Genomic DNA, 12,835 nt, shown 5'->3' on the forward strand with positions numbered 1-12,835 from the left:
CGTGCCGTGGCTCCTAGAAAGTGCTCCTAGTACAAATAAACCACCGGATTAGCGCTGCCGATATCGCCCCCACTCCGATCGAGTGGACAGCCGCGCCATCATGCCGTCGTTGAAAGCCAAACGCCGCGAAAAGAGCCCGGAAAAATCCCTTCCCCGGGAGGATTGCCAGTCAATCAAAATAAAGCGTACGTGATGTGTTTGTGATATGCGTCGGCGTCAGCTGGCCACTTGTGTCGCCGCCAGCCATTGCCCGTGCGCTGCACTTGAGATCTCACCCCGCCCCCCGGGCGAGTCCATGCGTGCTCCCGATCGATGCAGCAACGATTACGGAAGTCACTGATCCGATCCGTAGAGATTAGATGGCGGGGGCCGAACTCCATAAGTCGCGTGTGTGACAAGCCGCACTAGAGCAGAGCTTTCCGTAACGCCGAATCTGCTCGCTGTGGTGGTGGCAGTGGCACACGCTGATTTGGTTATCGCATGTATAGGTATGTCGTGTAGTATACTATACTGGCAGCACTAATTCGGCTGACAAAGCTGTTGGACACCGTCAGGGCAGCTTTGTAAGGCCATCAGCGAAACGAATCAGTTGGTGCAATGCAAAGCTCAAAAGCTGTACATTCCTAGTCGCTCGTGACTCCAGTATTTTCAGTTTTTCACAACTGTACATCCCCATTGAAGCCATGCCATTTGGCGACTTGATCAAGTATGTGTCGTAACCACCATGCATGCATACATCACGCAAAAAGGACTCACGTCTATCTGTGTTCGTGTTCCGGTGTGTGCAATGCATTGTACAAAGGGAAAGGGGTATCATGACGCGGGCTAAGTTCACTGGCTCACGCACGACACGCTGTGAGAGAATGAATGCGCGTGGCATTGTTTCCTCAATTGAAGACTTGAAGTGACAAATGAGTGCAACGAATATTAGTGCACTAGCGCCAGGCTGCCACCACGCTCGGGTCACCGTCCATCTTTATCAACGGTCAGCAGAGCACAGCTGCCGAGCTGCGGCCTGTAGCTACGACCAGGAGTCCAGGACCAGCCTCCTCGAGGTTAGCCGAACGGTGCCATTGTTCCGTGATGCTGCCTGTCTACGGATCAATGCATGCGTCGCCGTCGAGGTCGAGGTGGCGGACGGGAGGCGTGCGGTTCACGCGTCACGACCAGATCGAGACGGCGTAGTACGCGAAGGTGGCGTGCTTGAGCTGGCGCAGCGTCAGCAGGAAGCACTGCATCTGCGCGAAGCCGAGCCCGAACCCGATCGCCGCCGCGGCCGCCTGGCCCACGGACCGGATGCCCTCGCCCCGCACGGCCCAGAACAGCGCGCCCCACGCCCAGCAGAACTCGCCCGACACGGCGCACGCCAGCGCGAACATCGCCGCGCCGTGCCCCGCCGTCATCCTCGTGCCGCCGCTGAGCTCCGCGTGCGCTCCCATGATCGCCGGAACCACGATCTGCCACAGCAGTAACGTTAAATTGGTTGCCTGGCAAGTTCGGTGTATTGTATAAAGTGCGATAATAAGAACAAGAATACCTATATATCATATATATCATAATAAAAATAAAACATAACATACAAGATAATTATGATATAAGTAAGAATGAGCCACTAGTGAGTAACCAATAGGATCATTCACCATATATCAAAATGAACTGAACAACAAGTTGATGTGTTAAAAATTTGCTCTCAAGATACTATAATCAGCTGGCCCTAGAACATTAAATTTTTGCTCCCTAACTGAACATACTGAACATAATAGTCATAAAAAATTAGGCATGTAGTTTAAGATCACATCTAGACACAGGATCTAATAAACACCTTTTTTGAGCTTAACACTAATTTCTAGACAAAGTTACTGAGCAGTTTTATATTTATAAAAGGAAACAAAACCGCGGACATTGAAATGATTGAGCACCAAACCAACTGATCACTTAGAGAATAGATCAATAATTTCTACTGCATCAACAATCACAGTGGCACCATATCTAGAGCATTTCAGATTAGCAGGCAGTGAACAGAGAGTCAGCTGAATCAAATGACTAGGTATACAGGAATTAACCAGAGAGATTAAAATTACAGCTCTCACAACCTGACTAGAAGAGATAAGCTATCGGAGCACCTTACAAATTCTGTCTATTGTACTTAGACTATATGTCCATGTTCAGTAAAATTCATCATCATTGAGCTTTTAGAACCACAAGCAACCATGTTGTTCAGGACATAGAAGGAGGACAATACTCACAGTGTAATCCACTGAAAAGCACTAATGAATGAGGCAAGCCACGACTCACTAGCCGTTGTTCTAGAAATCCAATCACCCGTCAGTTGTCGCCGACGAGAGGGAAGACAAAGATACAAAGCCTCAACCGTCCCACCACTGCAAGTACGAGCGAGCCTTGGCGAATACAGCTCCGATCAACTCCAAATCAGAAGCTCCAGCTCACAATCCACCAAGCACCGACGCACAGAGAGCAACAACCGAGCTCCTCTTGACTCTAGCTCCATGCGAAGTGCCAAATCAGAGAGAAAAGAGAGTGAAACGAATGGGGATGGAAGTTTTTCTTCTCTTTTGACTCGGGAGCGGAAGCCCACCTCAAATAGACGCGATGACGGCGCCCTCCAGCCCCACAATCCTGAGGGATCTGGAGGCATTTACGTTGTCGCCGTACCGGTCGCCAGACCTCCCTCTATGCATCCATTCGCAAGTTTTTGAGCTCTCTCTTGTGCCCTAGCAGACCGATGCCCTATTGAGGCACCAGCACATAGGGCTCGGCCCGCAACAAAAACAAATGGCCTGCCGGTCTAAAGGGAAAAGGAGAGCCAAGAAAACATTAAAATTCAAAAATATCTCAACAATTCCCACCAAATTTTAATGTTGGAGTTATCGGTTTAATATACATGATTTGACTGCATGTGCCACCGGTGTGTTTCCCCTGTCGCGCTGGTGCCACCTCTGCCCTCTGATTGCCGAGCCGGGCCGCCACTCACCGCCGGAGAGGCCGCTCATGCTGCCCGACGCTGTACAGCTGTGGTGCGCGTCGATTTTGACCCATGATCAAAACGTCGGGCCAGCTATCAGCAACTGAGGCAGCTCCCCACCGATGCAAAAAGGTTTAGGGCCATTTAATAATCCGGTTAATTCAGAAATAACAAAATTGATTTATTAATTAAGTGTTAAATTGGTTGGAACTTGAAAAATACATAGGAAATTGTATGTTGCTCCAAAAATTATGAAACCAATTTTTTTTGGGTTTGTATGAGCATAATCTATATGTTAAAAATACTAGGAACTATGAAATATGTACTGGAATATCATTGGTTAATAAAATAGGTTTAAGCTTAATTAATCCAAGAAATATTAAATGTTTGTCAATAATCCAAAATAAGAAAACCTTGAGGCTTTAAACTCATGGCATGATACATTGCACTATTGCCATACACTGTAGAGTATCTTTCATTGTATGTCATTTATGCTCATCATTGCATGCATTCTTAAGTAGCGAATAAAGGACCGAAGAGTGACGCAGGTGTGATCAAGGACAACGCCGAACTATCAGAGTTTTGGGAGTGTTGTGTGGGTAGCGTCAGGCACGCACCGGAGCAGCAAGGCAAGCATCTAAGTATATTGCACACTTTTGGTCAAATTGAATGGAATTTAATTTGATAAATTATGCTCTATGTATATTGCATGTTTAGTGAGTTGATGTCGCGTTTGTATGGGTAGAACCTAAGTTGATTGCATTACCTCTACCTTGAGTTATTGTTCATCCATATCCTTGTAGCCTTTATGTAATTGGTGTCTAGTTTTAAAGGTTAATCGAAATGCTTAGCATTGCTTACGTCCTTGGTAAAAGTTGAGAGACGGCGCATCCGTTGTTTGTGAGTCTATGGCTTACTTACTGTTTACAATAATGGTTACGAGGTTAAGATGGATGAGTTGTGATGATGAGGTGAGATATGGGTGGTATTAGGGATGTTTCTCCTGCCCAGATATGAAGTTCCCCTAGATAGGTCAGGAGAGGAGCCCGGACACCATCGACCGCTTGCATCGTTTAAGTATCGATCGTTGTTGTAGTTGGCTCAAGCACTTTCTGTATTAAACACATGCTGATCTAATGGTAAGGTGAGTCGATTATCATACGTTGTGCTGACACTTTCCTTGCGGCTCTATGGCGTGTAAGAGAAAAAGAATGAGAAGAAGCAAGGTGTCAGGGAGCCGGAGCATGGTCGGGACTTGCTCGCAGTAACCCCGGTGCCATAGGGGCATGTGCCAATTATGGTTCCGGGTATGAGAAAGTTGTCACGAGTACCCCTTGTGTGTACTTTAGCGAGTACCACAAGCTGAATAGTCATCGTGTCGTGTGGGTAAAGATGTACCCCCTGTAGAGTGTAAGAACAATTTGAATTACCGCGCTCTCGGTTATGAGCATGTTTCTGTCTATTTGCAGCAGTCGTAGAGTTACGAATGTGATTTTGGTGTGGTATGTGGTTGAGATGGCTATGTTTACAGATATGTTAATTGTTGTTCCAGTTACACATACGTTCATGTTTATGTTGAGGTTTACAGGTTGGAAAGGTATATTTGATTAAGTATAAATACTCACACATATGTGTCAATGTCGTGGTCGCATGTTATTTTACTTAACCTTGTGATCTTTTTCTTGCTAGCGGCTCAATGCATAATCCTTGGAGTCGGGTTATCTATATGTACCCTATATGACTTAAGTCTTGAGAGTACCTTCGTACTCACGTTATTTTTTTAGGTTCTACAACTGAGGATGAGTTGGTCTCACTTCACGCCCGCCAATGTTGGTAGCGGGAATGAGTAGTCCAAACTACTGGAGTGACGGTGTTTTAGGGTGGTGCCTCAGGACAAATGACTCCACCCTTCTTTTGTTGTCAATAGGTTTTGTTTCTGCTGTGTAATTTCTCTAATATTTTGTTAAAAATTGTTGAAAATGATGATCCTCTAAAGGCTTGTAATATAATGTTAATTACTCGCTCTTTCTTAAGCTTGTTGTGATACTATATGTTGGTAAGACATGTGTTCCGATCTTGGGCACAAAACACGTGCAGACTACTGGGATAGTATTCTGGTTAATCATAGAGTTTGTAATTATGATTAACAATTCTCCTGATAATTAATTAGAATATTGTTTGAATATTTCCTCACAACTCAAAACATACATAAATATGTGAATAAATCACAACATAACACGTTACAATATCGTACATAGTGACAGTCTCGTTACTAAAATAGTAAAGTACAATGTTGTGCACATGAATATCCATCACACTATGAATTATAACATTAATCAATCTCAATGAGCCGATGGAGCCACCGACCGACAACCCCGAGGACGTCTCCCGTCTGCACCAAACCCGGAAGGACCTACTTCCACGGGGTTCACACTTGGGATACCAACGGTGCATTTTTTGTAAGTGTGTCATGTTTCGTTGCACTTACTGCATAATTTCACGCGATGCCTAGCTTCCACTTCATCCATGTCATTACAGAGCCTCATAGTCCTGAGCCGTCCCTTCTTCTGCTTCATCTTGCCGACATCAAGGATGAATACACAATCAGGCTCAAGTTCCTTCATGAAAGAAATATAAATCCCAATCGTAGACCTCATGGCTCCATGTGTTGAATAGAGCTTCCTTCTTAAAGTACTCGGAGACGTACCTTCGAGTCCTCATACTCGTCGTAGCACATACAATAATCACATGTGAGCATGGCTTCTACAGTGGCATCGACTCGTAGCAGGTGCAAACACACCTATCATTGAAGATGGTACACTCGTAGATAACTCTCTAATGCTTGCCCCCTCTCCATCATATCTGTGCTGTCCAGTTCCCATGATCTTCACCCGATGCATCTTTACCTTCTCCGACTTATCTTCTATATACTTAGTCATCTTCATCCTATAAATTAGATGAGCATCATTCAACATCGTGTGTGCTACAGAATAGTAGTCCCTAAACTACTCGCAGGTCCCTTAAAGTATAAACTCTACAATCCCCTCCAACGACAACCCCCTCACACCTTTCATCACCCAGTTGTAAACCTCTGCTAAATTAATAGTCATAATGTCATACCTAGCCCTGTTTGTGTCATAGAGAATAGCCCACTTCTGTTTTGGCTCATTCTCAATTCACTCGCTAAATGATCTGGTAGATGACCCGATCCTCCACGTGATGGCAGCTTCATTGTTTGTTGGCAAGGACTCAAGAGGTACTGATTCGTCCTCTGGTCCAGTCACGGGGCTCTCTACATGCTCATGTGTTTGCTTCTTTATCAGCTCATCTAGTGTCTTCTAAAAAGCATTAAACTTTCGCTGCTGGTTTTGACCACACAACCTCTTGAACATGTTCATGAAGTTCTTGTTCTTGAATTGTCAAAAGAAGTTTGCACCTAAATGCCTCATGCCATCTACTCTGCAGATCTGGCCACACAGTGTAATAAGTACAACAATAAGTACTTATCAATGTCGTAATACGTCATCGGGTTTCTTCAAGCAATGTTCTGCATTAAATTTGGCAGATTGTCATATGATGCTTTAGATCCCGAACCTTATCTCAATTGCCTTCCTCTTTGCCCTTTATGCCTTGTTGTAGCTGATAGTGTGCTTATACTCCTCAATTTGTCTGATTATGGACCCTGATTCGTAGTTCAAGTTGTTCACAATCTGAGCATATGTCACATTGGTGACCAACGCTGAGGTGATGTTCCTATAGCTGGGCTCAAGTTTGTCTATCGTGCAAGCGTGGTCAACCACAATTGATACCTCTTAATAGTCAACTCACTTCCCTTGAAGTCGTGCATCCGCCATGGGTAACCCGCCTGTACGTACTTGATATTATATTTCTTCTTGCTTGACTTCATAACATAAAATTATCATCGAAGCGATGTCGCCTATTGAGTCACTACATCATTCATGACCTAACTAGTAGGATACCTAGCATCCTAAGTCACCTCATTCTACGTATACTCCTAGGCCATTTGATTCCTCTCATTCACCATAAGATTGTTGAAGTTGGGATTTTTCTAGTCCGCGGGAACAGGAGTATCGTCCTCAGATGTCATACTCAGGGAATTCGTCAGCCTAAAGATCATCCCGCTCCAACTGTTCAATTAGAGAATGGATTTGTTCCCCTCGTCTACCTCACCGGTCGGTTCAATCGGATACTATAATGAATGTGCACCATCCAGATTAACATCATCCTCATACTCTTCCTCATCACCCTCCTCCTAAGCGTATCCCCCACCCTACATCCCCCTCACTGCCTTCTTATTCTTTCATTGCACAAGGAACATAGGAGGTCAACCTCTGTGCACAACATCTTACAGGTACATCTTCCACACTGAATTTTTTCAGAGCGGGTACACCTCCCAGTACACACCATTTCTTACTCGTTTGCTCATAATGCTAATAGTCATCTTTTTAACCTTGGGTCTATTTTGAAATTCCGCATCAAACAGATGTACAAGTATCAGACACTTTTGTGCATAGGTCTCGAGATACCATTATCTATTAAGTGAAATACGAACAGTAATACCCCTTTCAGATCATATATTATTTCACTATCCCCATAAAAAATCATAAACTGTCACATATCCAATATATCTAGCAACCATGGACAAAAACACTAATATTATTGTGACACAGCATAAATAATTATATAAAACTACATCTACAATGACAAATTAACTACAAATATAATCCAACATGTAATCTATACTGCAACAAAATATTCCTGAATCGCTACATCAAACATCTCTAAATCATACATCTATCAAATCAGTTATGACTGGACAGAAAATCAGTTATAACTACACTATATCCAAATCATACATCTATTACCTAACATATGTCTAAATATTACATCTAATTGCTAAAAATGTGTAGAATCTAATCGTTAAACTATATGTAACCTTAATTTTAAAATTAGATCTACATTCTAACCTATATCTAGTGGCTATCATATCAGGTTTATAAAAAAAATTATAAATCTAGCATTTAAACTATATCAAAATCTTGCACTAGTGACTATCTTATCGGGTTTTTAAAAAAAAAAATCAGAGAAAAAACATACATTTTTCCTCCAGCAGAGCTTTGCCGCACAATTTCCTCATCTCCCCTCCTCTCCTCTCCTCTCCTCTCATCTCGGCTGTGTTGGTATGAAATGAGCTGCTAACGTCGACAGGGCTGATGCGATCGGATTAAATACCCAAAAGATCTCACTCATTCAATGTGCGAGACCTTTTAAATCAGTCCATCCAGTATCACAGCCACAGAGGAGACCAAGTTATCGTCCATTGAACGGGTGAGATCAAATTCTGACCAACTGAATGGACGAGATGTTCCTCTCTATAATTATTAAATGCATTGAGTGTCAAGACCTACAAATTCTCGTTTGTTTAACGAGCAAGATTTTGTCTCGCCTATTAAATAGATGACGATAACCTATATATATAATGTTTTCAAATGTAATGCATTCTTGAAAATATTAAACAAAAAATATAAAAAATTGAGGATCACGCCTCTACCTCGTTCGCTCCTCCCGCTTCCGATCGGGACCTATCTGATAGACCACGAAGTCAGGCCCAGACGCCCAGTAGAGCTGAAGGCCCACGAATGTTGTCCAGTGAAAAATTCCTTTCAAAAGTAGTAGGAGCCTAGAGTGGCCACTTAGCAAGGTCCTCTTGTTCATGGCCCATCAGCAATCTCTCCCTGAGTGCTCTCTCAATCTCTCTTTCGTTCCCTTCTCTTTTTTTCTAGAGGAAATCTGCGTCCCGTTCAGGCCTTGGTCCCGTTCCGGGTTTCATTGCCGGCAACTGGCGTGCAACCCCAGCCCGACGCGCGCCGCCGTGGAGAACCGAGTCTAATCGCACGACCGGGAATGAGAAAAGAGCCAAACCACAGACAGGCACCGGTCGCCCGGCCGTGATGCATAATTTTGTTGCTCCAAAGGGCATGCAACTCGACCCCTGACAAACCTCACGCGATTCTGCTGCTCCACACGTCGCGATCCGAGTAGCGAGGGGCTTCCCAGTGACGTTTTTAAGGTTCCTGGGGCTTGCTCGAGAATTGGAAAATTTGATGAGGGAATGAGGGCGCTCACTTAACATCAAATTCTCGCATGGACACACTGCTAAGAGTCTATTTGGTCAGGTTAATTTTTTTTCAAGAGTTGCTTTTAAAAGTTATCGTTGAAAAGCTATTTATAAAAAAGTTATTTTTAAATTAGCTTTTAATACGAATGAAATGTATAATATATCTAATACATCTTAGAACATTATCTCTCAGAAAATACAAAAGCTTTTCCAAACTCATTTTTGACTTCTAGTAATAATGATAACTTTTATTAGCTTTTACTTATAAAAACTACTTTCAAAACCGGACTTAATGGTTCAATTTTCTGCTTCTGTAGCAAAAGTGAGCGAAAGCTAAACCAAACTTAGGCTCTATTTATTTTAGCTTAGAATTATAATAAACTAGTTTATTTGTTGTAAGCTGAAACAAATAGCTAGCTTATTTGTTCAGATTATCATAATCTGAAGTTTAGATTGTAATAATCTCATAAGCTGTGAAAAGAAGTTTATTTTAACTTATTTTGGTTTTTACTATACTACTCATCAAATTTAAAGAAAATTACCCGTCAATGCCACTCCTCCCAATCTACATCCGAATCCTCCGCCCCCTATTCAGGGCATTGCAAACTTTTGCCAATAATCCAGACTTGTGCAATCACTAATCAGGGGATTATTCTAAAAATCACTAATCTGGGGCTAATTGGTACAGTAGTAGACTAGCAATACTCTTTCGAGTATCTAATCTAGAATTCAGATTCAAACTAGAAAATTCAAATACTCTGCACTACTCTAGTGGCAACTTTCTTTTCACTTGAACTACAAAGCTTCATTCTCTTCACGCTGCTTAAACTGGAGGTGTAGCTTAGTTCTTTCATAAAGGAAACACGGTACTTGGTTTGAGATACGGCGAATTAACTGCGATCATTTTGGTAGCAATCGGAGCCATGTTATAGGTCCTACTCAAAACTGCACCGATGCTTTTCCAAAAAGTGGGAAAAAATATATATAACAACTCTTAGGCAAATTTGAGATAATATGTATTTTATAATTTTGCAGACCATGGAAATATATCGCAGACAATGACACATAACCATTTCACCAAAATAGGCAGCTCCAGTTTATGAAAGCAGAGCCAAGCTTCCATTATATTTAGCAACACCATATATAATAGTAGCAACTTAACATTGCTAAAATAGGATAAAACATAAACCAAATTCTTGCAGAAGTTCGAGTGCATTGTGCAATACAGGAGTTATAGAGAAATATATTGGACTTCCTGTGATTCTGATGTGTTGTGGACCTACAGATTGATAAAGCTACAGACTACCCTCAAGCAACCCCCATTGCACCTATGGTGGTCCGGTTATGGATATGAAGTTACATATTCCCTAGCTGCCTATAAAATACAACTTTTAGTGTTCTTCTTGACAGGGACTCAAATACAAAAGCAACACTTTTCGTTGCAAAAAAAAAAAAAGGAAAGGAAAAACTGTCTTGAAATGTTTTTTTGGAGAACTGAAATGATGTGATTGTATTATGTTCACAAAATGAGTCCAAGAGTTTGGTAGGGCTATATCAGGGAAAATTTCCTGCACAAGACATGAAGTGATAGGTGCTGTTCACCAAAGGATCGGAAGTGGTTGGCCATGGCCTTGAAATAATAGCACCGTAGCACGCGGAGATAGGAAGGGTAGATGCTGCATGCCGTCTTGCTTCGTTTGTTCGCTGCCATCTCTCGAGGTTGCTAGGGCCAGTGGCTGGTTTTTGAGTAACACATCGAACTCAAGCGAATAGTGGATGCCTAGTTGCGTCATCTTTTGATGCAACTCGTGCAGGCATCAGGTTCTCTTCGACTGGTTGGCTGCCGAGTTTCTGTCCGTGCTACCAACTCTTACCTTTCGTACTCAACTTTAACGTCACACATGTTTCGTTTCGGTAAAAAAAAAAAACCACACATGTTTAGTCAGCTAATATGACGCTAACTGATCTTCAAGCTCTAGTTGCATTTTGCAAGTATGATGTATCATGATTGGTACGTGACAACTTGGGTGTACGTAACTCACGATGTGATGTGACGTCGTTGCATGGCGCGATGGCGCGCAGGCGGCGCCGGTGTACCTGGCGGAGACGGCGCCGCCCAAGTGGCGAGGAGCCTTCACGACGGGGTTCCAGCTCTTCCTCAGCATCGGCAACCTGGCGGCTAACCTGGTCAACTACGGTACCTCGCGCGTCGCCACGTGGGGGTGGCGGCTCTCGCTCGGCCTGGCGGCGGCGCCCGCCGCCGTCATCCTCGTCGGGGCGCTGCTCATCCCGGACACGCCCAGTAGCCTCATCGTGCGCGGGCGCGTCGAGGAGGCCCGCGCCGCGCTGCGGCGCGTCCGCGGCGCCAAGGCGGACGTGGACGCCGAGCTGGAGGACGTGGCGCGCGCGGTGGAGGCGGCGCGCGCCTACGAGGATGGCGCGTTCCGTAGGATCCTCAGGAGGGAGCACCGGCACCACCTGGTGATGGCCGTGGCGGTGCCGCTGTTCCAGCAGCTCACCGGGGTCATCGTCATCGCCTTCTTCTCGCCGGTGTTGTTCCAGACGGCCGGGTTTGGCAGCAAGGCTGCGCTGATGGGCGCCGTCATCCTCGGCGCCGTGAACCTGGGCTCCACGCTCGTTTCCACCGTCACGGTCGACCGGTACGGCCGTCGGCCACTGTTCTTGACTGGTGGGCTCCTTATGATCATCTGCCAGGTTGCGGTTGCGTGGATCATGGGGGCGCAAATCGGACGGAATGGCGAGTCCGCGATGGCGAGACCGTACTCCATCGCGGTGCTGGCGCTGACGTGCGTCTTCTCGGCTGCGTTCGGGTGGTCGTGGGGGCCGCTCACCTGGGTTATCCCCGGCGAGATATTCCCGGTGGAGATTCGGTCGGCGGGGCAGGGCGTCAGCGTGGCCGTCAACCTGGGCGCCACCTTCGTGCTCACGCAGACGTTCCTCTCCATGCTGTGCGCCTTCAAGTACGCCACGTTCATCTACTACGCGGCCTGGGTCGCCGTCATGACCGCGTTCGTGGTGGCCTTCCTGCCGGAGACCAAGGGGGTGCCGCTCGAGGCCATGGGCGCCGTCTGGGCGCGCCACTGGTACTGGGGCCGCTTCGTGAAGCCGCCGGCCAAGAACGCCGAGGGCCCCTGATGAGCTGACGGGAAGCCATGCTTCCAGTGGCGAAGGTTAGTGGGGCCAAAGTGAGCCATGCTTCCAGTAACGATGAAATTTTCTTCGTACGTTCGTGAAATGTGTTTCGGTTCGTCATCTGAGGAGTTGTTTGAGAGGACTAGAAAAGACAATTCGGTTCAGTATACATTCATGTTTGTGCGACGATTGTTTTGTGATGTTTGTAAATTGTAATACGTCATGCAATATTGAATGACGTAGTAACGTTGGTTTGAGCAGAGGAATAATGGTTATAACAAGTGTACACTAATTGCGTAACAATAACGACTCCGTGGCCCAATGGATAAGGCGCTGGTCTACGGAACCAGAGATTCTGGGTTCGATCCCCAGCGGAGTCGTTTTTTTTACCCTTACTTTCTAGATCAAAAGCAACTGGCACATTTTATTTTTCACACGAGGAACCATCGTAGTTACAGGAAACTACTCCATATATTTCAATCTTCGTTTTCAGAGGTGTACCAAATGATCAAAATCTGGTCGAGAGTTTTGCCACGAATGTCTAAGAGCGCGAACAGAAG

The 12,835-nt window shown here is 44.9% G+C and overlaps 1 protein-coding gene and 1 non-coding gene across 2 annotated transcripts; both read left to right on the top strand.

Annotated features, from left to right (window-relative positions):
• Positions 1 to 11,073: 11,073 nt before the first annotated feature.
• On the top strand, positions 11,074 to 12,278 carry LOC133925508 (sugar transport protein MST1-like). Its single transcript, XM_062371413.1, has 2 exons — positions 11,074 to 11,121; positions 11,205 to 12,278. Exons 1-2 carry the CDS (start codon positions 11,074 to 11,076, stop codon positions 12,276 to 12,278), a joined length of 1,122 nt encoding a protein of 373 aa, XP_062227397.1.
• A 304-nt stretch (positions 12,279 to 12,582) lies between these two features.
• On the top strand, positions 12,583 to 12,655 carry TRNAR-ACG (transfer RNA arginine (anticodon ACG)). Its single transcript has one exon. It is a non-coding gene; the product is annotated as a tRNA-Arg (tRNA).
• The last annotated feature ends 180 nt before the right edge of the window (positions 12,656 to 12,835 follow it).

This window comes from Phragmites australis, chromosome 7 (assembly GCF_958298935.1).
Source record: "Phragmites australis chromosome 7, lpPhrAust1.1, whole genome shotgun sequence".
NCBI classification, from domain to species: domain Eukaryota; kingdom Viridiplantae; phylum Streptophyta; class Magnoliopsida; order Poales; family Poaceae; genus Phragmites; species Phragmites australis.

Coding starts and splice junctions, on each gene's coding strand:
- LOC133925508 (XM_062371413.1), top strand. CDS start 11,074: ATGACGCTAACTGATCTTCAAGCTCTAGTTGCATTTTGCAAGTATGAT. Junction 11,122..11,204: donor TTGCATTTTGCAAGTATGAT/GTATCATGATTG, acceptor GATGGCGCGCAG/GCGGCGCCGGTGTACCTGGC.